Consider the following 26,729-nt stretch of genomic DNA (forward strand, 5'->3'; position numbering starts at 1 on the left):
TGCTCCCCAGGCCCCCTCGGATGGCCCCAGGCTGCCCCAGGCGTGCACACACTCACAGCCCCGCACTCGCCATAGGGGGCAGAAAAACAACTTCCACCCTTGGCTCACTCTGGGCAGCTCGGCACACACTCCTCTCACACACTTTAAGCAACACACAGCAACACAATTAAGGTACTATTGCATACACCGCAGTCAAGTGTAATGAAAAACAAACCTACAATTTCCAATCTGTGTCGCCACCTGCCAGTTACAATAATAGCTCTTGTTCCCTTTTTGATTCAAGCTGCAACTTAGCCCCAGAGCAGTTGAAGTAAGTCGCCCAAATACATTATTTGTTTTTAATGGTTCAAGCAACATATTTTCACACAGCGCTTTGTTCCATTATGTGAAGAGCAGACAGTGTACCTGCCTTAACAGTGGCGACCAAGTAATGAACCGCTCATTGTACTACTGTGCTACAATCCTCTGAAGGATTTGCAAAATAGTTCACATAGCGCATGGGATATCTAGACAAGAGAAAACAAGAAAGATTCCTACCTGGCTTGGTGATTACCGTCAGAGTTGGCATGGCAACCGATAAGCTAAGCACAGCTTACTGGTTGCCATGCATTATGAGAATTGCACAGTGGGATGATTTATTTGACCAGTAAGATTGTTTGGCTCAAACTACCTGTTGTGTAGTCTATCTGATGCAGCTGTGAAGCAGAGGCTGGAATTCTTTCCCCTAGAAACACACAGGATGTCTTCATATTGTTTGCACAAGAATAAATATCTCGCTCAAGTGACAGGAGCACACATAACACAGGGTCCACAATACTACAATATAGGAATTTAGCAACATTTGTTTATGTTTTCCACCATCTTTTAATATCACACCCACAACTGTTGTACTAGTTGCTAAATGTAAATTAACCTTACACAGTAACCATTATTTGGATCATGATTACAAATGACAAAATGAGTGCAGATCACTTTTAGTAGTTGATCACCTCAGACATTACGCTCTCAACCAAGAACAAGGCTCAAATGGAATACATCCGCAATATGGCAGTCTGACCGAGTGCAGCAGTTCGCACATATGCACATGGCCCCGATCTGTGCCTGGATTACCCGTGGTCCTCTGCTGCTGTCCTTGCATCTCACATGGGACACAAACCCAGGCGCGCACACATGCCAAAGTGAGGACGGATGGTTTGGCCTGGGCTGGGGAGGACACCATGGACTCGCACAAACAGCACACAGTATGCAGGCCGCGGGGACCCTCACCTTCTGCCCTGGGAATGGGTCCGGCTGCTTCGGACGCTTTTGGGCGCCAACTGCTCCATATGGGCAGTGTGTGCTTGTGTGTGCGGTGCCGCGGTGAGTCGGAGGGCAGAAGGTTAGGGGCAGGGGGCTAAGGATGGGGGTGGGTGGACAGTGGGCTGGCAGATGACGAGCATGGTCTAAAGCGCTCCATGAAACTCCATAATGCACTCTAAAGAAACAAAGTGCAGTGAGGGAGAAGACGACCAAGACCAGGCTCTTGAGATGAAATGAGTGTCTATATTGCAGAACTTTTTTTCAATAAAAAATACTCGAGGGCGAATACTCTGATTCAGTGCTTTTATTCTTAGTGACTCTTTTACATTTAGTGCTGCTCTATGCTAAAACACAGATACTCACTCCTGCTAGCGGTCAATCTGCCTCAGGGAGTGGACCATGAAGTCTCGATCCGCTCCAAGTCCAATTGACTGAAGGGCATCTCTACAAGGTGTTAGGAGGCTGAACGCTCCCCTTCCCTCTCTCTGCTATACTATGTATTTGATATTGCTCTGTATATTATGTTAAATATCATATTCAGCAAGGGTTTGAGATAGGGCTGCAACTAACGATTATTTTGTCATCGATTAATCTATCGAATATTTTTACGATTAATCGATTAATCGCTTGGCTTGAAAATTGGATACAATTTTTTTTTTAAATCACATAAAGCTAAAGTGGCGTCGCTTGAGGACGTGTTGATGGAGGAAACTTAAAGTAAATGTTTGTTGGAGGCTCTTGGCGCTAATTCTGCTTCTGATTGGACGAGACACAGACTTATATTTATGAAATTTACAATACACAAAACACTACAGACCCTTACTATGAAAAACAAAGAAGGTTTTCATCAAAAATACTACATTTCATGTCAGTTTTGCTCTGTTTGAGTCTGTGTGAACCAGAAAACGATTAATCGATTACTACAATATCTGTCGACTATTTCAATAATCGATTAGTCGTCGATTAATCGATTAGTCGTTTCAGCCCTAGTTTGAGAGTAACATCATGTTGATTCTCTGTATGTGCTTTGCATGAATACCTTAGAACAACAAACAAAATTTAGACTAAACTAAAGTCAAAATTCTGACACTCAACAGTAAGAAAATCAGTTTTTGAAATTCATCAACCCCTGGTCTTGTAAAAAAAAAAAAAAGTGACAATTTGAAGAAAAAAATAACACTGGCAACTCAAGGCAAATGAGCAACATAACATTTTTATGAAAACACTGACTTCCTTCAAACAATATTGTAAAACGAACAACAATTCTAGAAGCAGAGTCTGTCAAGTATTTATGAGTTCGACGGGACACTTTATAAGTATGCAATTACTTTCCTCATCTTACATACTGCATCATAACTTGGTCTCTGTCAACCAATACTGTTACAGCCGCTTCAAAGCCTGTACAAACAGGCTCTTAAAACATTAGATGAGAAAACAGTTCCATACCACTACTGTAACTACTGTAACTACTGTATCAATTATTAACCTTTCGCAAATTACATTCTGTTTTCGCATGTCAGTTTAGTATAAAATTGTTCATGATTTGGCCTCACAGCCCTGAGAATGTTTGTGAAATCTTGTGTAGAGGCAGGACTTAGAGCAACGTGAGCTCCTCCAGAGGAGACTTATGTGAACTTCCGGTCTTCTACCTTTGGACAGAAGGTCTCTGTCAAAGCTGCAGGGATGTGGAAGTCATTGCCATTAACTGTTCGAGAGAGTAGCTTCTTGCAACAGTTTGAACTTAACCTGAAGAAGTGGTTGAAAAATGGTCCGATTTGTGATCATTAGCACAAAACTGGTTAATCAGGGTATTATTAAAAACGTAAGTGTAAATATTGCATTTGAATGTTTGTTGAGCTGATCCTTTTGCCGGTGCTTTATCTGTATTCTATTTTGTGAATGGATTCTCAAGTGAGAATGCTCATTGTCCAAACCTGCTGTCACTTTGCCTCTGCTCAGGGACTACAGATGAAAATTAGGTTGTAGCTAACTCTAGCTAACTGGTCTGTGCAACACATTTCTTGTGCAATATCCCTGTCAAATATATGACTAAATATTTGTTCTTATTGTTCTTATTATATACATACAACAATACAACTCCTTTATGTTGTGCTATTTTCTCAAACAGAGCAATGCATGAAACGTGAGCATGGTTCAAATCCCAAGGCAGAACGTCTCTACCCTTCCCGTGCCCATGTCCATTCTGTGTTTGTTAGCTCCTGAACAAGAACCAGCTGGCAGCTTGAGTGTTAGACAAACAACAACAGTACACACACACACACACACACACACACACACACACACACACACACACACACACACACACACGAGGAGGCTGGTATTAAATGTGCTCTACAGAGTGGTGTGGTCCCATTGAGTGCACGCCAGCGGCTATATCATCTATTTATAAGAATGAGGTTTGGACTGACCAAGCGCTCGCTAACCCAGAAACACACTCACCTGAGTCACATACGTACAGTAGATCAGAGATGTATTTGCTCAAATAGACACTTTGCTTAAAGAGCCACAGAAGAACCAGAACCAATTTAGACATGGAAACAGCTGAGTTTATGTCTGGGAGCATTACGGCTGTCTAGTGAGTCTTAATAGATGATTAGTGCTCACCGATTCAGGCTTACCCCATTTTTTATCAGTGAAATGAAAATGTGGACAGTTTGCATTGCACTGCATTCCTTTTATAATAATATAAGTCATTTTAAATAGTTTAACAGTTTAAAGCTGTGTTTAAACATACAAAGATCTTGATTTAATAAGGATAGCCCCACTCACAATTCTGAATCCTGGGCTAAGGTTCAATGGGGGAAACTACAGCATAGCACCAGAGGAAACCTACACTGACAGGGGGAGGCTCGAGATTAAGTAAAGATCCAGCTAAATGGGGTCAGTAAAAGAAGGAAAATCATGACACCATAAAAACTACCTGGGTGGACGTATGAACTATAGGTTAAAGAGGAGCCCGTTTGTGCCGTGTATTAGAGTCTGCAGCTCCAACACTGAGGAGAAGTCTATCAGCTGCCAACAAACAGAGTGCAGCACAGATAGGGGGAGAGGAGGCAGAGGAGAGATGAGGTCCCCATGTCCCTAGAGAGGCCATGGCAGAGGGGGTCCTGCACTCAGGGGACCATGAAGAGCAAGCTGTGCAAGGCGGGTACCTCCTGCCCACTGCTACACTCACACTCCCCATCCCTTCTGGAGGATCGGATCGTAGACAGCCCCCTACTCTCAGAGATGGGGGGCAGGAACATCCGAACTGAAGAGGGGTCCCCCGGGGAGGAGCAGCGCCGAGCGGAACACCTGGACCTGCCATTACTGACACACTCAGGGATTACAGGCACAGACGGCAAGAGACGAGCGGCGACGAGGCACCCAGGGAAACGCGGCATAGGCCCACTGTAATATGCATAAACACACACAAACACTGGCAAACAACCAAAACCAAAAAGAGAAGGCACCCGCATGAAAGTGAATGAAAAATCATCTCAGCGGTGTTTCTGTAAGAAGGAAACTGTTCAGTGTAAGTCCGAAGTGTCACCTGGCTTTTGTGAGGGGGGGATGATAATTACTCAAGTATTAAGGCGACCTGTCCCACGAGGGAGGGAGAGGTCAAGGACAAATAGACGGCCAGGAAATGGAAGGAAAAGGATAAAAAGAGCTGTTCGTGATAAGCTTTTAATTCAAAAGGTAATACTCATAAAGTTACGCAAAAAATGAAGTGCTGTGGGGAAAAATCATTAACAGAATTAATAAACACGGACAGGTGTGTCTATGTCTTAAATAATTCAAAAAGATCAAGAAATTGGTCTCTGCTTAAACCTCAAACTTACAATAATAAAAAAGATGATGAAAGATCAAAGATTACACACTTTCTCTAGTCTCTTTTTCTCCTTAAATGTCTATACTTTTTCTCTAACAAACTCTGACCAAAGCAGTTCTGAAATACAATATAGATAGATAATATTGTAACAACTGACGCCCATGCAATAAAAGATCTGTGCATTCGCTCTGAACATTTCAGACCACACACCGGCAACAACAAAAAGTGACACGAGCACAAAGGTGGACCTGATGAAAGGCGAAGGTGGTGACATTAAAATGATCAAAAGAAGAGAAACTTCTTAGAAGCTTCAAAGAACAGAACACCAGTGTAATCCTTTGTTTAATCTGATTTGCAAGCAATAACCTTCAGTTCTTATAATAGACGGACATGTCAGATGAAAAATACAGTATTTATATGTAAGAGCATTTCACACAGGTCAGAGGTTAGAACCTTTAGAAAAACATGGGTCAAAGCAAAACGTACTTTAAGCAAGTCCAGCTGCCTTTGGATAAGTTAGTTTTATTATGTCTCTTTTTTGTAATTTGCTACAAATTTCACAAATTCTACATAAACTATTTAGAATTAAAATGTCTTTTGCGTTTTTTATTGAACTTGTCATTTTGGAGAGTGGGCTCTTACTTCTACAAAGGTCTCACCATCACGTTCTACACCCCACAGTCTCCATGTGCGACCACTTAAAAGAACCACACAAAAGCCACTAAAATAAGTGCCCCATGCAAATCCCATGAATAAAAGTGAAATTTTTTGCCTGGAAACACACATCCACCAGCGTATCTATGACTGCGTGCGACACACAGGTGCAGGGGCGTGCTGGGCTTTGGGATGTCCTGTGAAGGATGGGTGCAGATCAGTGAAGACCGCTGACTGATCCGGCTGTGTGGTGGAAAAGCCGATTGGTCTCAGACTCTATTGTACAGCGCACACTGACTTCAAACACACACGAGTGGAGCCGGGCACAAACAGTCTGATAGAGCGGTGAGGGCACACAAATGGAAGTGGCTCTTTGAATGACTGGGTCTCATTGTGCTTTCATGCCTTTAGAGAAGAACCCCCCCGCTCCACACTGCATCAGCATGACTAATCTCTTTCACTATCCCTGTGCCCAACCATATTATAACCTATTGTTTAATTACTGCTCCTCATTTCATTTCATGTTTACAGAAATAACCACATTTAAGGGGAGATACTGTTGGCAAGTGTCACCTTTTTCAGATTTTGGGCCTGTTCACCATCTTAACATAAACTTTCACCTAGAAACAGATAAATTGTCCAATTTTCACTATAAGGTGTAACTGCTTCACTGATTCAAAGTTTTTCCATAGATTTATAGGGGATATTGTACCTTCAAGAGCCATTTTCTCACATTGTAGCGACATTTCCACTAAAAGTAGCACCAACAGACGCCAAATAATTAGTTCAAAGACTAAACAATATATATTAAATAAAATCTAATATGTCAACAAGATAAATCCAATCATTTAAACCAGCTGTCTCTATCTATTATTCTGAATTTCAGATTATGTGTGTGGTATAAACAAATGGGATTGTAAAGATCTGGGGTAAATGCTGTACAAAGTAACTTGTTTACCTTAAAAAAAAATAGTAAGATAAGATAAGAGAAGATAAGATGATACTTTATTGACCCCTCTGGGGGTAATACAAGTACTAATGGGATGGTTGGGGGTCTTTCATCTCTGCCTGGTGCCTCTGGCCAAAAAAACACCCTTGCAACTTCGCTGCCCCGGGGGTCGGTGCAACCAATACACACTAATGGAATTACGAAAGAAGAAGCTAACAGGCTAATGGGCAAAGCTAACTGCGGGCTAGCACCACTTAAAGAGTATTTACAGCCAAGTTTCAGTGAAAAAGAGTATCTCCATTGTGTAATTGGATGTACAATTTACCTCTCTCCCTTTGTCTTTTCTGTCAGCGTAGTATTTCCTCTCACGGACAATTAAAGAGTAAAAAAACGTAACATGCTACGACACCTGCAGTGGCGCTTATGGCCTCTAGGGGCATGAGTTACTTAGTACTGCTTTAAGTGACGCCATCTCATAGAACAGAATTCTAAAACCAATTCCAGGATCTAGGATTATTACCAAATATTACATGTGAACAAGACGGATATATCCAACATGTTCGCATCGGTGCTTCTTAATTATAACATTAATCATCAATATAGTCTCTCACCTGGCCTCGATCACACTCGCTCATTTCTCTCTCCTGTCAGTCCCTCTCTCGCGGAGTCGGCAAAAAAAAAAAAACAAGCTGGCTCCAAAATTAATTTAAAGGAGGGGATGAAATTAAAAGCAATGCCTCCAGAGTTTTACTATGTACTAGGCTTTAACCATGAGCTTGTACAACGTGAATAATTAAGGACTGACGGGGCCTTTTATTCTATGACATACAATGGAGGGAAAACATTAAATGAAAAACAAGCCTACAAGTTAATATTACAGTTATCAAATAGAATAATGCTTTATGGATACAATTACAGTCAGAAACGTTTTTTTGTGGGCTTTTCCTTTCAAGTACAAGTCTTTCTCTCGCATAAAAAGGAAACTTGAAAACTTCTTCAGACTTGACTATTACAGATTGAAATGCGGTTTTACACATTTCCGTCATCTGGAATAAAGTTAGCACGCAAAACTGCAAACGCTATAACACAAAGTTACAAGTACAAGTCACAAAGTAGTTCTTATGGACAGTACCCTCGATCCTAAAACCCCCAAAGCCCCGTCTAGCTTTCCAAGACTTCTTCTCCCTCATGTTTTGGACTATGAGCTTGTGTGTTCGCGTTATTAGTCTACTCCTCATGTCACTTAATGTGAAGTTCCCCCCTTATCAACCTCGGAGCAGTCAGCCCCCCACTGCAGCTGCCACTACGCCCCCCCCCACCAGCACCAAACACGCTGTTCTCCAAGGACCAACTCCCCAACACACACCCAGCACTCCGAGTCCAAATCTCCAGTTCTGCTAGCCCCTGAATTTTATCTTCCTGTTCGCAGGCCGCAGGAGTTGGCAGCTGGCATTGAGAGAATATTCACTCGCCTTGTACCACCCAACGGCCCCCCAACTTAACACCCGGCTGGTCCCCCGGTAAACTCCACCCAGGGGACTTCAGGGACGGGTCGGGCAGCGCAGGAAGAGTGGTGGTCCTCTGGGACATCATTACTGGAGCACTGGTACACGTCGAGCTGCTGGGACTGTGCATGAGGTGAGTGAAAAAAGGCCGCCATCTGCAACAAACCTTCAGCTTCGACTCTAAACTCTACTTGACCCGGTGCCGCCGGAGCGGGAATGGGGGGTAAAGGCTGATATACGGAGTGGTTTTTGGTCCTGCGCAAAAACAAAACGGTCACTTTGCTTTGAAACTTGCAGAGGGGATCGTTTGCGGAGGTCCTTCTCGCTTTGCATCTCGCTTCCTCAGCGCCAGAGCAGCGTTAAGATCTGGATCCCAGTAGAGGATAATCAACTCTATGTTTTTTGTTGTACAGCTACAAATTAAAAACAGCTCTGAACATCTCTCTCGATGTAACACCCAATCTACAAGAAGGTAAATCCGATGTAGCCAAGACACCTCATGCCGCAAATAGGTTAGAAGGAAAACTCAATCAAAAATTCCACTCATTGCAAATACATAGCCAAAGTGTAAAAGCACAGTACACAAGAGTTGCATTAACAGCACAAGCCTCATCCTCAATTCTTCATTGTTGTTGTTTGTGTTGTTTGCTTGTTTATTTGAGTGCCCCATCTCGGCGCTGCCCCAGCAGGCCCCCGCTCCTGACTTATTTAGCAGTGTGTTTTCTATCATATTTGAAAAATGAAGAGCAGATTGGTTAATATTTCAAGGCATCCCACTTGCACGAGTGAGAGAGGAGCAGCGAGAGACAAAGACCGGCACGGCGAGTTGTGGGAGATGGAGGAAGGCAGGGAGTAAAAGGGAGGAATTCTCTTGATCCTTAACCCCAATTTTAGGATTCATGCTGGGAGCAGAAGCACGCATGAGCACACACACAAGAACATGGAGAGTCCCCAAACACATCAGCTACATGTGAACTGTTCACTGGCTGTGCGCGCAAAAAAAGGCGGGCATGCCATCACACACACAGCAAACAATAATTACTGGGTTAGGCCAGGGCCTTAAGATGCCGCACGAGTCCTTACGGATCACGCCGCGGATCGTTTTGACTCCACTGCTAATCAGATCATCAAACCTATCAATTTACCAACATTATTGAAGATATACGAACCCTATGGTAAAACAAACCTCTTGAGATAAATAAAAACAAAGGCCTGCACTTTTATTTTCACTCTATTTAGAGAATACATTTATTTTATCCCAGCCATGTCTCCTGTCTAGCTAAGCTCAGGAAAGTTTTAGCTGATCTTTAAGGGTTTCCCCAACAACAGCTTCAACAAAAGTCCCTCCATTCAGACACTCAAGACCACACAACATAAAAAAAAGAAAGAAGTCTGAACTTATAATCACTTAAAACATGCATGGGCACACAGACGCACACTTGACAATGGCCCTCTCCTGTGACTTCCCTGAGCGCGGTGAATTCCAATCAGGCAGTAAGCGGGACAGCTATTTCCAGGGACAAAGGACAAGGAGAGCGCTGAGGAGGGGTGGCAGGAGAGATCGAGAGGAGCGAGGCAGGGGAGGGGAGGGAGACAAAGGGTTCTGGTAGCACCCAGGGGAGACGGCCCGGAGCAGCTGACGTCAGTGGCTCTGCGTGGGTGGGTGGGTGTGTGGGGGTAATGGGAGTGTGAGAGCGGGGCCTGGCAGAGTTGGTCCTGCTGTCCCCCAGAGAGCTCTTAAGGCAGGGAGAAAACGGAGCAGCGCCCAGTCCCTCCCCCCCCTTCCCCCAGCACTGACAGGGCCTACAGAGGAACAGCCGCTCAGGAGAAAAGCACACAGTTACATTGTCAACGGTCAAACAGAGGGAAAAGACATTAACATTGTAATCTGCCATCTACGAAAGAGAGGGACCATTTCAAAGCAATTTCATCTGTGTCTGCATGATCAGGAGACGACATGACTATACTTTGAAAACATACACTGTAATTTCGCAAAACTGTGCACTAAATCTATGCTCCTAGAGTGGTATCCATGCCATTATAATTCCCTATACATCAAGCAGACTCTCCCTCAGCCCCTCCACTTCACACCATCTTTCCTACTTTCCCTCTTTCCCTCTCTCCCTCTCTCCCTCGAGTTGTGCTTTTCTTTGACATTTGGCAGGACAAAGGCGAGTCACACCTGAGCGCTGGGTTAAAACTATTATAGGCCCGGTCCCTGTGGTACACTGGCCTCTGCCACCTCTGCCTCCGACTGAAGCTCCGGTGTGTGCACATGTGTGGGTGGGTGGGGGTGTGTGTGCGTGTGTGTGTGTGTGTGTGTGTGTGTGTGTGTGGGTGTGTATGCCATGAGTGCGGGGATGCAAGTTTCAATGTGGTTTAAATGATGGTTTATTGGTTGTATTGAGTTGTATTGCTGCGATTGTCCATACCAGACTGAAAAAGTATGTTAGGCCAAGATAATAAAATCTAAATAAAGTAAATTTTAGCCGTGTTAACAGATGGTAAAACATGATAAAGACCGTTTGACAATAGATTTCTCTTTTTTTAAATGAATGAGTTAGGGCTGTGCATGTTTTTGAAGCACCAGGAGGAAACCCCACCAGACATGAGGAGAACGTGCAGACTCCACACAGAGAGGCTAACGTCCCACCGTGGGTCGGACATGTCTGGTGCAAAGGTAAGGTCGCTACATGCAGAATGAGTTTAACGACTGTGTTACGGCTTTGGAGAGCTTCAGATGTTCAAGAAGCTTTTAGATTTGAGTAATCTAAAAGTAATGCCACACTGGAGAAAATATGCTCGGTTCAAGTGGGGGTTAAGAGGTTAAGGGGTGTAAACCAAAGGAAGCCTTCATAATTATAAAATCCTATCATTAAAATCTTTTACGCATTCAAACCGGTGGTAATTGTGAGTGTACTATTACTTGCTGGATTGAAACAGCCTGACATTGTGACATAATTAAAAGGTACACAAACAGAAATAGAGGGCCTACTGTACACAGCCTCACATCCCACAATGCAATCACAACATGGCTCCAGTTCAAACAAAGACTTAAGTGCGTTACCAATGTGAAGCATCAAAGAGGGTGTGAGAGACAGAGGTGCGGAGAGAGGGACAGACAGGATCAACAGTGGGAGGGAGAGCAGCGGGGTCCTGCTTTGGGGCCAGCCGCCACAGGGGGACGGTGTGTGAGTGTGTGTGTGTGTGAGAGAGAGAGAGAGAGTGCGAGTGAGGGGGGGGAGACAGAAGAGGGGCGGGCACAGTGGGGGGGTCCGGGGCTTGGAGCTGGGGATCAGAGCTTTGGGGCCAGCTCCATGGGGAACACAGGAGATGGGGAGAGAGAATAGAGGGAGACTGGGGCTGGGAGGGGGTGGCAGGAAGGGATGTGGTCAGTGTGGAGTTTGAGAACGCAGCGGGACGTGCAGACATTATGGTGCACATGTATTAGCTGGAGACATAAATGGAAAATGTATGGTTCTTTTTGAGGGCAGCGAGGGCAACATCTTAAACTCAGGCTGTCATTTTGGCCTGGTTGAAGATGATGGAATCAACCTTGCCTGGATTTATTGTTATGCAGCAATAAGGTACTGTCCAGTTCTCCTTCTAAAACATACTGGCCGCAAGAAACACATCGGCATAAGGGTGAACTGGCCCAAAGTCGAGCACTTGTCATCTGTCATTTCTTATCCCAGGTATGAGAGAATGGACAGAATAGGTTCCACTTGGGAAAAAGAGAAAGAAAGGGGCGGAGGGAGGGAGTGAGTAGGAAGAAAGTCAAAGCATCCCGTGAGTCAGCAGGAGGCGAAAGAGAGGAGAAAGGAAGGGGGTGAGGGTCTGGGGGTCCTGTTGTTGGCAGGGGTGCAGGAATCCAAGGGAATGGCCTGTTCCTCATTATCTGGGACCCCCCCACGGAAGAGGCCCCCATGCGGGCCTCATGACAGCTCTATCGTGACCTGTCCACATGCGCATTCACAGGGAAGCTCACACACACACACACACACACACACACACACACACACACACACACACACACACACACACACACACACACACAGCATACAGTCGACTACAGGCATGTGAGAAATATGTTTAGATTCAGGCTTTAATGAGAGTTACGCAAGTTCTCTGCTATTCCATGACTTCTCCAAACTACAACTCAAGTTAAAGTTCCCCGCTTGTGTAGGAGGTGATATCTAATTCATTGCATTTGCTAAGTCTATTGTTGGGAGTGCTTTTTTTTATCTCAACATTCAACAAATTTGTGCCTTTAAAAGTCCCAACTTTATCTTTTTATCTAATCAAATTACTCTCAAGATTGTCTTTCCCTGAACTCTAGATATCTTGCCATCTAAAGTCACTGGATTAGTTTAGATTCGAGTGCCAAATTTTTTGTCAGAAACACAAAGAGACTGAGATTGATTTCCAGGAAGAGACTAGTGTTAAATTAGTAACATTAAAGTCGCACCTCAGCTCTGCAAAAAAACAATAACTCTTTATTATCACGGTAACAGTGGCAGTTCACTCAAGCTCTTCCTTTTCTGATACCCGTGTTACAGTTCCTACCTGTCCAATCCCACATTATCCTGGGGCTGATTCCTGCAGCCTCCCCATGGGGCGAACCCTGATCTGCTGCTATTGCCTTCAGCTCATCACTCTGTCGACTGGTCAGCACTCAGAACCTTCAACATCTACATTAAAAACTGCAAAGAAGATGATTCTTTCACGGCGTGTGACGACAATTACCGATCAATGCAGTTTCACCTTGAAATTTGGATCTTGATGTAGAAATGCTGGGTTGAAAGTGAACGCAAACCCCACCCTGCGCTACTGTTGGGATCAGATAAGTGAGATTTATTCAAAGTTATGTAAATGTACATTTCTATAATCTAACTGTGTAAATATTTGACTATTAAAGCCACACAAACAAACTGCAGAGCCTTTGGCAGAATCGTCCTAATGAATGCGCGGAGACACGAGGCGAGGCGCAGACACACTCCACTGGACTATAGATTTAGGCTGTTCCTCCACCACTCTTTCAAACATGACACACAAATATTTACACTCTGCTAGATCTACACGCGGCGGGCACACAAGGACAGGGAGACGGAGGGAGACAGATGAGAGAAAGAGACAAAGGGGGAAGCTACATTTTTAATCATGTGTTTCTTTTCCTCTGAGCAAAGTAGGGCTGAATACAAGAGGGTTAGCTGGTGCCAACACACACACACACCCTTCCGTGTGTCCTTTGGCAAATTCTTCTTTTCCACTCTTGCATTAACTAAGAAAAAGTGGAAGAGGGAGGGAGGGGTTTCTGGGGAGGAGAGGAGAGAAAACGTCCCTGCAGAGTCTTTCTGCCTTCCTGGAGTGAGCGCGGGCCCCTGCAGCGCCGCCTGTGTAATTTCCAGTGGCAGTGAATACAGGTATTAATAAAAGCCCCATGGGGAAGAGCACACAATATAACCCTACATTTTCAGGCATTATGAAAGGACGCCCCCAGGGGTCCTCGGGCTCAAATTTCTGAGATGCAGGCATTGTAAAAAGACGCCCCCAGGGGAGGACCCCGCAATAGAAATCTGCTGAATTCAAAGCATTTCCAGAGCCCTGGTGGGAGCCATTACTCCCACCGGAGGAGGAGAGAGAGTTTTTTCACCATCTCCTCTCTCGCTCCGAGCCGCTCCAGACCCTTTTTTTTACCAAACATGTGTTGCTGACATGTTGACAGATTGCTCAGTGAGGTGTTTAGGTGCATGCATAAGGCACGTCTGCTGAGACACGGGCCCCCTCCTCCTCTGCCACTGCCAGTTCCCAAGTTCCATCGCTCCCTCCCTCCTACTGCAAAGCTCTCTGCGCGCCCAAAACTGCTCCCATCCATATTTCATAAAGAGAAACTAGGCTGAAAGAGAGGGAGAGAGGACACACAGAGTTTAGGCATGGAGCGAGGGAGCGACGGGGGGAGAGAGAGAGAACAGGAAAAAGAGGAAAAGGAAGATAAAGAGAGACAAAGCGGGATCAAGGGAGGGGAGGACAGATAAAGAGTGGGAGAACTCTGCTCGTGAAAAATGAACCCTGTGATGAAAAATGACTTCACAACACCCCCTCGCAGAGCCCCTTCTCTCCTGCTCCCTCTCTCCCTGGAAAACCTGAGCGGCAGCCAGCTGTGTCTGTGCGCTTGTCTGTGGGCCAAGGGCTTAGCGCTGGAATCTGCAGGCCACCCCCGGGTGCAGCAGCACTCAGGGAGCTGGGGACACTGGACTCTTTCAGAGCACCTTCTGGCAGCCAAATTCTGTCTCTTTAAGTGCACCTTCACCTAAAGCTGCTGGGATGTGATGTCATTCCACCTTTGACCCAGAAATGCGAGTATCAGTGGCATAATGGATTATCCTGGGTGCAATTATCAGACATAAATCGCAAAACAACTTTAGTCTGTTAGCGCCAGATAAAAGAAATGTGATCCATCCAGGTTTGGGACTCCAATGGCGAACACAGACAGCCAGCAGAACCATTTTCCTTAAGAAGAAGCTACCAAAAACAGAAGCCATGAACATAAAAGACACATGGCTGATATTTACTTTGTCAATCAACGACCGCTACCGGATTGTAAAATGAGTGTCGCAGCGAGCGGCAGGCCAGAGTGCAGGAGGCTGCCTGTAATTCTGTTTCACATTACACCCCTCCGCCGCTCGGGCTGGCCCTCTCTGGAAAGAAAGTGATCTGTGGTTTTTAATAAGAGCGCGGGCCTCGCAGGACTCAGCTGCTATCCTGACGACAGACGCGCGGGCTTGCCTGTGTCTGCGCGTATGCGTGTGTTTCGGTTAGACGGGCCACTTCTCTGGATGTGTGGGACAGCGGGTTGCAACAGACGGTTAAAGCTTAGCGGTGGGGAGATGTCCCATGAGGGCGAGGGGGGCAGACCAGTCACCCAAGGGCCCTCCTGTGAACAGACGCTGCCGTTTTCCTCTCACTGTTCACTTTCACCCATTTTTCTACACACTGGGACGAAGTTGCACTCTTTTCCAGCAACACCACTGAAGCTTAGGGAACTTGTTTTGCTCCTTAAAAATAGCATTTAACGGATCGCGCCGTACGTTTAAGTAGAATATTGTGGGAGAGTGCTGTGCAGATTGGTCCATCTGTTGAAACAATGTGTAACTTTTAGTTCAATGCTAGAACATATTTCTTTGGCAAAACTGATCCTGATCTGATACTTCACGCAGAATGAAAAACGGCTTGGCTCTCTATTGACCAGCGTTATTGTAGAGTTAGGTCCCTTAGGCTTCACCAGCACGGCTTTTCTCCCTCCTCTCTCCTGCACATTTCTCTGGCCCACCTCTCTCTCTCGCTCTCCCTCCCTGATGCAAAGGCTCCCTAGTAATCTTGTCTGTCCCCCGCTGCGAGAGGAAAGAGGGGAGACAAGAGTGCAGCTGGATGTGCTCAATTAACACAGACCTCACAAATACCTAAGCAGCGTATATATGCTCACTATCACACGCATTCGCTTTTCCGCCCACACCCTCTTGCGATGACGGGTGGGTTAATGACTGCCTATTTGTCAGTGACAGTAGCCGAGTCCACCCCGAGCCCCTGACTGACAGCTTCCTCGTTCACTCCTCATCACTTCCTCTTGAGCGGCTCTCCTCTGAGTCTTTAACAACCTCCAAGAACCTCTCGCCCTTTCAGCGCTTTGTCTCAGTTACAAGAACTGTACGAATGTAGACGGAGCTGATGAGTTGTGTTACCCGTATTACACTGTTCAGTTACAATACACTTCCTGCTAAAGAAAGACAAAAAGTCACACACTAACATTTTGTTGGACCAACTTGAGCTTTGATTACAGCATGCACTTGGTGTGACATGGTTTCAATGAGCTTCTGCAATTCCACAAGATGCCCGTGCCATCATGGAGAAAAAAAAATCATTGATGGAATAAACTGGTCATTCAGTATGTTCAGCTACCTTCTTTGTAGCCTCACATCCAGAGTGATACCCCTCTGTATACTTTATACATGGTGATATCAGTCTGGGCAGGGAGCTCAAGCTATAAACTCAAACGGATCCGTGCAATCAGAATCGTTTATTAGCGGTCAAGTGTTGGGATGCGGAAGGGAGAGCTGAGTTTTTTTCTAATCAGCGGTAAATTACCAAAAACACATCGACAGTAGGTGAGTTTTGTGATTCATTATTATGTTTGAATATTAACATAAAACCGCTAATACCACAACTGACTGCCTCCTGTTTGCTTGCGTATGTTACGCTGTAGACATAAATTTAATGCAGTCTTATTTTTCCAGGCTACCTTCGTTGGGCATATACTCTTACGAACATATACCTGACAACTCCAGATTAAAGCAAAAGAAATTGGCCTCAAACAAGCCCTTTAATAGAATAGAATGCTTTATTTGCCATTATACACAAGCGCAATGAAACTTAAATGTTTATTATCAACTAACTTTAATATAACTCTTGTACAGAACCTGACATATGTGACATGACAGTTCTTATTGCTTTTATGAATGAACTAGGTCGATAATAGACAGCATTGATATTTCACTAGTCTAAAATGCCCTCACTTGTGTCTGTGAATCTAGATTTTGATTTGTATGTAAAACTGAGTTCACTGGGTTAGTGTTTAAACCGCTGTAAGCATCACTTTGACCCAACCTTGAAATGCTGTGGCCAGTAAAATAGCTTTTGGGATTCCCTAATGGGATGTGCTATGGATGACTGAGGCCAGAGACTGTTCTCCATTTGATGTGTAGGAGGTTTTTTGCTGTTTTTTTTTTTTGTTTCATTTTTTCTTCTTTTCCTTGGGGAGTCCCTGCTCCACATTCTGACTCCTACAGCGACCCGCGACACTCCCCCGACTCGCACTGAACAACTGAAGTGCACATGCAGGCCGCAGACATATGTCACTAAAATATATACAAGGCTATGAATCTGCACGTCGGCTTGTCACCGATGAAAAACTCCAAGTGTCAAACAATATAGTGTATTTCTGCACCGCAAGTTATTTGTTAGGATTGCGAACACTAATAGTGCCATTTGTCATGTGTGTGCCACTCTCACGACATAAAGGGTGCACAGGGAGGAGGTACTATCTGCACTTTAGAGCCAAGGAGCTTTACATTCATCTTTATGATTTACAGCGATAAAACCGAGCCGTCGAAGCACCTTAAAACTGGAGTTCAGGGTTTTGCATGGGGGTCTTTACAGGGGTTATTCTATTACCTACAGTAGAAACGCTGCAATCAGTGTCGTGGGGAGCAGGGGGGGATTGTTGGGCTACCGTGTGAGAGGCAAACAAGAGCAAGCACAGTGAGTATGTTGTTTTCCACTCAAGTGAGAGAAAGCCTTTAGCATTTTGTAACAGGAATCTTCTATAAAACAGTGAGGATTTTTTGGTCTTTATTTGGGAAACATTAGATTTTAATATCCAATGTTACAAATTTCACATAAGAACTTGAAACTAACCCGACCTTGTCGTAGAGTTACTTAAAGCCATTGTTCATGAGTGACCATGACAGAAAACAGCAGTCGGACTCTTCTCTTTTATGTTATACACACAAAGTGACGTGTGAGGCGTGAGCAGTGAAATGGATATGCTCATTTACACAAAGGATACGCTTCAATGTGTGTGCGTGTTTGTCCAATTTCCACTCAAATTAATGGTGCCTCTTTATAGGCCTTCTGCTAGAGTGGCACTGAATTACTTGGTGCTTCACTCTGGCACCTGGGACCCATTCCATGTTATAGCCAAAGCTACATGCTAACCAGGGACCCATTTGCAGCAGTAGCATAGCTAGCATCACAGAAAATAGTGATCTTTCTGTTGAGAATTCAATTCACCACAAACTGACCTGGGGTCAGGATCTGGGACCATCCACATACCACTGAACCGTACCAGTGATGAAACGGCAGTAACTTGGTAAATATCTGATACGGTGGTGCTTATTTTAATCAACTCTTGACAACCATAAATGCTGCTTAAATGTGAAACATATTCATCAAAAACAACAACACACCAGGGATCCATCACTTCACACTGTAAACAGTTTGCACTGATTTATGGTAACTTTGGTATGGCGTTTTGTGCCGGATGCCCTTCATGTGTTCATCCCTCTCATTGTTATTCAGGACTTGCAGAGAAAGTACAATTTATATTCACCAATGTTTAACTTATTTCACTGTGAAAAATCTATAGATTTATTTTAACACTGTTGCTGTTTCTGGCTCGAGCACAAAGTCTTCTATTTTCGAACAGACCACTATAGACTCTACCAAGACCATTATTCAGACACTATACAGAGGAAAGGTTGAAACTATAATGAGATTTAGTGTGAAGTTCTGTACCACCACATAAACCAGTTCAGCTTGCTTGATAATGATACATTTTTGTAATAATACGGTTGAACTGGCCATGCCATCTTGTCAAATCTCCAAAGCAAAGCAGGTATGGGCCTGGTTTGTAGGTGGATGGCAGACCGTTAGTGAGGGGTGAGTCTGTTAGGGCCCACGCCGCAACCAATATGGCCGATGCCTGACTTAATCCTGCTACAAAATGCATGAACACAATCAATGTCTCATGCAGATCTGGAGTGGCGTGTTTATCCCCAGCAGGCAGGGCGTACAGTTGTGTGCCCTCCCTCTAACGCGACTCCCCGGGGCCTGAACTTAAAAGGATTCTTGAGTCCATGTGTTTTAATTTAGCATTCTCCCCCATTCGTAATAACCAGAAAGCTGTGGTCCCATACCAACTTCTCCTTACACCACTGCGTCCTATTATATTGGACCATAAACACAAGTGTACATGGAGGAATCCGCATACAAGCAGCAACAGCAACTCTCTGCAGAGCTGTGGGATTACTCTGCAATCTCAACCGCTCCGTCTCGGGGGGAAAGATGTTTTATCATTTCATTTCTTTTCTTTCTGGTGCACTCCCTCTGTCCTCCACTCTCGCTCAGCAACATGTAGCCCTCCCCAGACTCCTGTGCCGAAATCACAGGGCACATCCAGCTATGACAGCAGTGCATGTGGCGATGCTGTGTGAGCGGCTCAGTGTGACGCAGCTAAATGAGTGTGTGCGAGAGAGTGTGTAGAAGTGGGTCAGAGTGCAGCGCTGGCAATTTAAAAAAAAAAAAAACATTTAAAACAAGGAGGGTAATTACATATGACTGGTGTGTGGTTTCATTTTGTGGAGAAAATTGGGATGTACGACCCTTCTTTTTAATTCTTTTTAATCTACAAGTATATGATTGCAGCGTCTTCATCGTCACTCAGTTTTGGAAACTTTTTTAGAACAATATTGGCAATTTTGAGACAGTGACATACGGAATCTTAAAATGTTCACATAAAGAAGCTGCTTTCTACTTTGATCTCCACATACATGTCCTAAAATGCATGTGATTCTTGTGTTAGTTTAGTCTAAACGTGTTTGAAATGTGCACCTTAAAATTAATCCTACAAACAAACAGTTCAATATCTTTTACAAAATTGTCTAAATGCATTGCTTTGCTGCAGTAGTAAAAGTGCAGAGGCTTAACTGTCTACACTCGCCCTTCTTCTTCACACCTCTGCACAATACTGCAATACATAACATTCAAGAGTTGAATATTTACATGAATGCACACGAGCTAAAGATGTTGTACTCAAAACTTTTAATAAAACACCCACCGTATATCTCCCCCAGCGTCTGGGCGCACTCCATCTTGTTAAGTCCGACCCTCTCCGCACGTGTTTGTTGTGTTGAATTTTGGATTAATATGTAGCTACCATCTGCCACATGTTCAACGGAGCTTTCATTAATTACACCTAAACTAACAGCAACATTTGTATATGTGCTGTAGGCCTGTCCCAGTGGAGCACACGGGGGCAGGTTAGTCAATATGTGGCACCATCCTGCTTTGTAACCCAGACTCAGGTTATATGTTATATGTTTTTAATTCATTGTCGGGCGGTCAGAATAGGATTATATAGTTCTGAAAGCTTCTTGAACCGCTTGTATAAACGTGCTCTTACCGGCGGGGCAGTGGTGGGTCCTGTGCTCCGTCAGCTCTGCCAAACAGTCGAAGTCCTGTTGGCAGTTGTCACAGGTGAATATGGACTCATCGTCGAGATCGTCGTCGGGCTCTCGATCCTCCCTGTCCTCGTCCTGTTCGCCCTCCTCGGCCCTCTGACCCTCTTTCGGCTCAGCGTCTTTCCCCGACCCACGGACTTCTGCAAAACACAAGAAAATAAGGAAACTTAATCACCGTTTTGTGCCTCACATTAATGTACACAACGGTACATGAATACATTTAGTCTTCGAAAAGCCTCTATTTTATTCCTCCAAAAGTCCAAGCTCCACTGCAAACAATGAGCTGCAGCCCTTTAAAAAAAAAAAGCACCATGCCGATAATCTGAGATTGACCGAAGATAATCACGATTCGACTACAATCTGATAAACTCCGCGCAAGTCGGGCTCGCTATGAAGTTCTGAATGTGACAGAGTGGAACATCTCATTTGGTGTTGGCGGCGCGCTCAAATGTGCATGTCCTGTTAACAGAGAGGCAGTGTGAGAGGGGACCAGAGGAGGACTGAGTCGGCCCAATCCACACCGCTCCATTGTGTCTCCATTTTCACACCTTATTATCACATTATAACGCCGAGGATCCAATAGGACTGACACTGAAGACACTGGCTGGAGGGGACGGGAGAGAGCAGAGGAGGAATAAAGAGCTAAGGCCTTCGATTCGGATTCTTTTATGGAGTGCCTGTGTGGATCTTTCTGCCAGTTAAGTGGTGCGCCAGAAATGTAAGACGTACATTTTTCGCCTTATGTCAGGAACGACCTGCTGCGGGAGATAATATTGCGTCAGAAAGAGCGTCTGGCATAACAAGCACATGCCAAATCAGTTTGTGCAATAGTATTTGGCAACGATGGATGGGGAAATCAGACTAATCAGACTGGTCATGATAAATGGATTTCTGAAATAACTGCCACCTATTTTAATGATTTTAAACTGAAAGCATAACATAGATGATCTTGTGAAGTACTATAAAGAAAGGGCGAGGATGTAACGAAACAGACAGGGAGAGCAATTTGAAGTGAAATGCAAATGCCTCCATACAAGTTTAATTTATTATGGCAGAGGTGTGGGGGGAGTGAGGGATGCTGGGAGGCTGGGAGCGCGGGCCCGAGGAGATGGGGAGTTTTGGGGATTGCAGAGGGAAGAGGAGAGGAAGCGAAGGATGGAGGGAGAGATGGATGAAGGCACCGGGAGGGAGAGGAGGAGAGGCGGGGTATTGGCCATCTGTCCAGTGGTGAGAGCGCCGTCTGGCCGGGGAGGGAGAGTGGCCCCTTGGCTGACAAACACACACACACACACCTACACACACACGCGCACACACATGTATCACCTGTATGTGCACACAGGTTAGGCATATTGAGTCATACACAACAGCACAATGTGGAATTTAAGGTTGTAAGCAGCTGCAATGTTAAAGCTTCTTGGTCGTGGATTGTTGCTGGACAATAATAGTAAGCATGTTGATCTTCCACAAAATTTAACACCACTTTATATTAGAGCCAAAAGGAAAGGCTGAGGCGCAACTAGCCTTACTTGCCGATTGACAGCATTAAAACACACTGTGATACAAGTGATGCTTTTACTAAGTCATAAAAAACATTATTATAAAAACATATTTGGATCATAACCTGCATCACACATTTCAAGTGGGTGCAGGATAGAGTATCTAACAAATGTAAGCTCTCTTTCACATCAGTCAATACACCCCGGCCGACAAACTCCCAGGGGCATCCTGATGCCAGAGGTGCGGGCACAGCCAAAGCCTGCACATGCCAACACAATTGGCTGCCATGGCAACATAGTAGCCAGATTAGGACCGTTTTCTCCTTGATTACATCTTAATAAGCGTCTGTACAGAATGGAAAATCGCGTGCAGTATACCAATATTGACAGTGATGTGGTATTTCCATTTGAACAGCCCGTCGCTGCCTCCTATAGCAGCTCTTCACCTGTATGAAAGCATAATCAAGTGCTTCTCATGAATCAGAGAGGTTGTATAGGAGGCGTTGAGAGCAGCTCAGCCTCAGTGTGAAGGAGTGAGCAGTGTTTCTGTGTGATCATTACTGCTCTCACACAGAGGAAGCAGACCTCCTGGTAGGGCCGACTACACTCTTACTCTCGCTGCTCACTGTCAAGCTGCGAATGTGCCACTGCCTCCTCTGCGTTATGTATAGGAACTGATAATAGGAATGCATTTCATTCAAATACTGTTCAAGAGAGTATTGGTTTATTCTTTTTCAAAATCAAATTGGCAAAATTATACAGAAATGTACATGCCGACCTAGAGGTTTAGAACATCAGCTGTAATTGTTGATATGATAAAAAGGTCAGCAAGGATAGTACAGGTTACTATGTGGATCCATCAACTCATCTGTAGTGGTGCTAGATAGGATAGAACATTTAATATTCACCCCTGAACTACAGCTCTATTCCTCTGTTATGAACTACAATTGATTTTTGTATTAGTTTAGCAGTTCATATTTCAGTCCTCTGTCAAATGTTACTGCTCCTGGACATGTACACATACACAAAACATAAACCAGCCCTATGTTACAGCTTTACTCAGTTGTTATGAGAAAGTTGAAACTGTTAATTGGCACCAGCTCGTATTGATCCCATTCTCTTGATTCCTTTGCACATCTTTTCTGTGTTTCTCACAAAGCCATCTCCCTGGGTTCCTGGAGGAGCAGCCCACCCCCGCCCGGCCCCAGCAGAGAGGAGCAGCAGGCCTACTTAATGAAAGCAGGGAGGTCCCATGTGAGCCTGGGTGCGGAGGAGTGTGTGCTGGGGTATTGATTGAATAGTACGACGCCGGTCCCACAGCAGATAGCATGCGCGCTGCATACAACAGCATCTCCCTCTTCCATACACAAACGCACACATGACGATGTGGCTATTCGAACTCATGTGCTCTACCGAGGACCATTATCTGTGAGTCACAGGCTGTCCCTATGCCAGGAATAACTGCACACACTTCGCTCACAATCAAACACAAACACCAGTCTTGCATCATCCACAGAGACGCACAATAAGTCCAAATCACATCCCGCAATTAACCCGCAGGAAATACGAAAAATAACCAGTGTGCTACAAACTCCAGCTTCACGCACACGAACATGCAGATTTTTCAGAGGAAAAGAAAATGTGGTGGAGTACAGTGGTTTTCTCCCGGCACTCGAGTCGCCGTGTCCTGCTGATTTTTATTCTAGCCATGTAATGAGGGACTGAATCACACCTGGGATGCACAGTGAATGCAATTAAATCAAATTAACTCGCTGGGTGCTGGCTTCAGCAGCAGCCATAGGAAGGAAATGGGACTTGGATATGAGGTTATACAACAGTTTTAGGTATTTGGTTCTTTCATTTATGACTATTTCAAAATATTAAACTAAAATGTCAACCTATTAGACTGAGGCAGAACCATGTCAAAGTGCAGATGGTCGACATTCAATTGGAATCTCATTCAAATGACTGCAGAGGTGTACAGCAAAGCGCCATGCTGTACGTCATGAGTTCAAGCACAATTTGCTAATGTCTCTCCCTGCTCTTTACCCCTTTCACCCAAAGATGTCCTGTCAAATAAAGGCTACGGGCCAAAAAAAATCCTTTAAAAAGATGACTGTAGAGATGACGGACAGCTTATTCTCCGCATGTGCTCGAGCTCATTATGTGCACAGTTAAAGATTGGCCGATGAGGCATGAGAAATGAGTTTTTAACTGAAATGATGTGACCACTTAAGTCTCAATAACTTTGTTTTTAATGCAAAGAATCAGAATAAACCAATACAAAACCCGTCGACTGAAGTTGGATATTTAGGTACACCTTATTGTCTCCATGGAGGAACATGTCCTCTGTGTTTGACCCATTCCTAAGGCGCTGGTTGCAGGTGCAGCAGGCAGGCACCTCTACAGATTTTGAGTAGGTTCATGGTAATGAGTACCTGAAGCAGTGGTGTTCTGATAGCACCCCTGCCAATACAGCAGATTTTACAGGTGAGAAACTAAACTGACATCAAACCAATTTATTCTTTCAAAATAAGAGCTAATCGATGTTTTTGCAATTTTGTTGACTACATTGTGGCTAATGTAACTTAAATACTGGCTGTGAAGTCTGTCTGTCTGCAAGATCTAATAAGTCAATAATAATTACAGCGACAGAAAAGTTATTTTTATATACACTCTGTGGTGTTGGACTGGTAAAAGTATCAGCGACTGCCCAACACTGACTGGAAGATTAACATATTTTGTATGTGTGGTGAAGGTGGCATGTTTTAACACTGTATAACAATTGTTGAATAATATTTTTATACTATAATGGCACTTAAAACTTATAAGTCCAGGAAAGAGGAACTGATGTTGCATAGAAAGAAAAAAATAAGTTGGCATTTTGAAAAGATATATTAATATACAACAAATACCAGTACAGTACAACAATCAGTATAAAAGAAGAGAGTAGAACAGGCTGGTCATGAAAATATGTTTCCATGCCACAGCTCTCGGGGGAAAATGTAATAAGGAAGTCCCCAGTGTGTTTCCAGCATGCAGCCTCTTTATCTCAGGACAATAGACTGTTTATTAACAGATAAAATATAAATATATAAATGAATAATGAGGTCACTTTGCATATCTGCAGGAAATGTACACTGTAAGCAGGCGGGCGTGTGCCGCACTGCTGTGTGTGTGTGTGTGTGTGTGAGCGTGTGTACCCAGGGTAATTAGATAAAGAGAAGTGAATTAGCAGAGTCCACAGTGCAGAGTGATGTTACAAAGCCTAGCCACGCCTCGACGAGAGCCACTAATCACCGCTCGTTAGGCAGTCGCTACACGTGCTGCCTGTTTTCATTTCACATTCACTGACTGTGTGTATTTGTCGCTATTACACACAGATGATTAGGGGCTAATTGATAATAAACCCAACAGTCAGGCATGGCCAGTCTAGTAAAGTGTCAGGGACTTAACAAAGACCTTCCAACTCTGGAGCTAAGTGCTCTGGATGCACTACATGCTACAGAGCGAGTCATATTTCGTGGCATCGCCGTGAGCACTTGCCAAGATAAGCTGGTACTGAGACAAACTGGAACACTGAAAATCAAACACAGTCAGCATGAGCGTGCTCCGTCTCCATATATCCGGTGGGAAGAGAACCGGGGAGCTAATGAACTCTGGGAACTGTTCCTGAGCTGCCCCAGGGTGAAGGAAGCACAGCCCCAGTTAAAGGGGAATAAAACATGGTGCCATTCTGCAAAGGTAAGGTACTTATTCAAGTGGTAGATTTGGCAGCTCGCGCAGCCTGTCTGGGACGCACTCACACAGATGTATATAGTCTATGACTGCGGGCCAAGCGTACAGAAACACACTTGTGTCTGTGCAAGAGGAAAAGGGGCTTCAAAAGGCGGGCATGAGCGTGTGTGCCGCTTCCAGCAGAATGTTTAGAAACCAAACAGAGTGCACACAAGGCTTTCATTCTGCTCCACATGGCGCGGCTCGCTGGACCCCGATACACAGGCACCTGGTGGGCACCATTACTGTCTGCACAGCTACGACACAGCACTGACGATTAAATCAGATCACGGGCTAGTACTGAGAGAGCTAAAAGAGTTAGCACATTTGCAACGGCCAAATGGAGATCTTACCGGATTAGAAACAATAACTGAAGTATTAAAACATTTGTATAGGCGTAAAGTTTAGTGTTATAGTGCCTCCCAGTCATAATATATAATGATGTTACATTCTCTTCTTTCTTTTTCCTGAAAATGTTGAGGAGTGTGCACACGATGGATACATCTCACTTAATCATATAAAAGATGGCCAGGCTCCCAGAGGGAACTGTACAGTGAACCCACAGCCAACGGCAAAACATCCAGTTATAGATCACACTGCACACAGCTCTGAGGCTCTGTATTGACTTTACTTGGTTATCCTGAGAGGAGTCTTATTATTTTTAGCCCACCTAACTCGAATACCCTGTGAGTCAAACATGAGCAAGGTACACCCACATTCGAACGTATTTCTACATTCCTAAAATAATAAAAACGAGCAGTACCCGACCAGACAAAACAGACCATTTCCATATTAACTGATATCATGATATTTAGATATTTGCAGAAACCAATAATTATTGCTCAGACTTTGGCTAAAATCATTGTCATTTTAGAGTGCTGATGCAGGCACAGGTCTAGAGAATAGTGCCCGCTTTTGGCCGTGAGTGCACACTTAGCTGTGGTGCAGCGACACAAACAGGGTGAACAGGTGCAACTGGACAAAACAACACAGGCCTGCACTGGCTCTCAGGAGAGCACCCCCCCCTCTGTACCACCACACTCTGTTTGTGACGACAATGTGTTAGGTGGCTATATAAAGAAGCCATTTCTCCTCCTCCCTCTACCTCCCACCTAATGTTCTTTTTCCCCACCATAGACT

General features: G+C 44.5%; 1 protein-coding gene across 2 annotated transcripts in view; it reads right to left on the minus strand.

Moving 5' to 3' along the window:
- The window catches only part of znf423 (zinc finger protein 423), a 118,650-nt gene that overhangs the window by 73,867 nt on the left and 18,054 nt on the right, over positions 1 to 26,729 (minus strand). For both annotated transcript variants that reach the window (XM_079567484.1, XM_079567485.1), the window contains exon 3: positions 20,259 to 20,456. In XM_079567484.1, the coding sequence (XP_079423610.1) occupies positions 20,259 to 20,456 (198 nt within the window). The remainder of the gene's footprint in view (positions 1 to 20,258; positions 20,457 to 26,729) is intronic.

The sequence above is a fragment of the Gobius niger genome, assembly GCF_951799975.1.
Source record: "Gobius niger genome assembly, chromosome: 12".
Taxonomy (NCBI): Eukaryota; Metazoa; Chordata; class Actinopteri; order Gobiiformes; family Gobiidae; genus Gobius; species Gobius niger.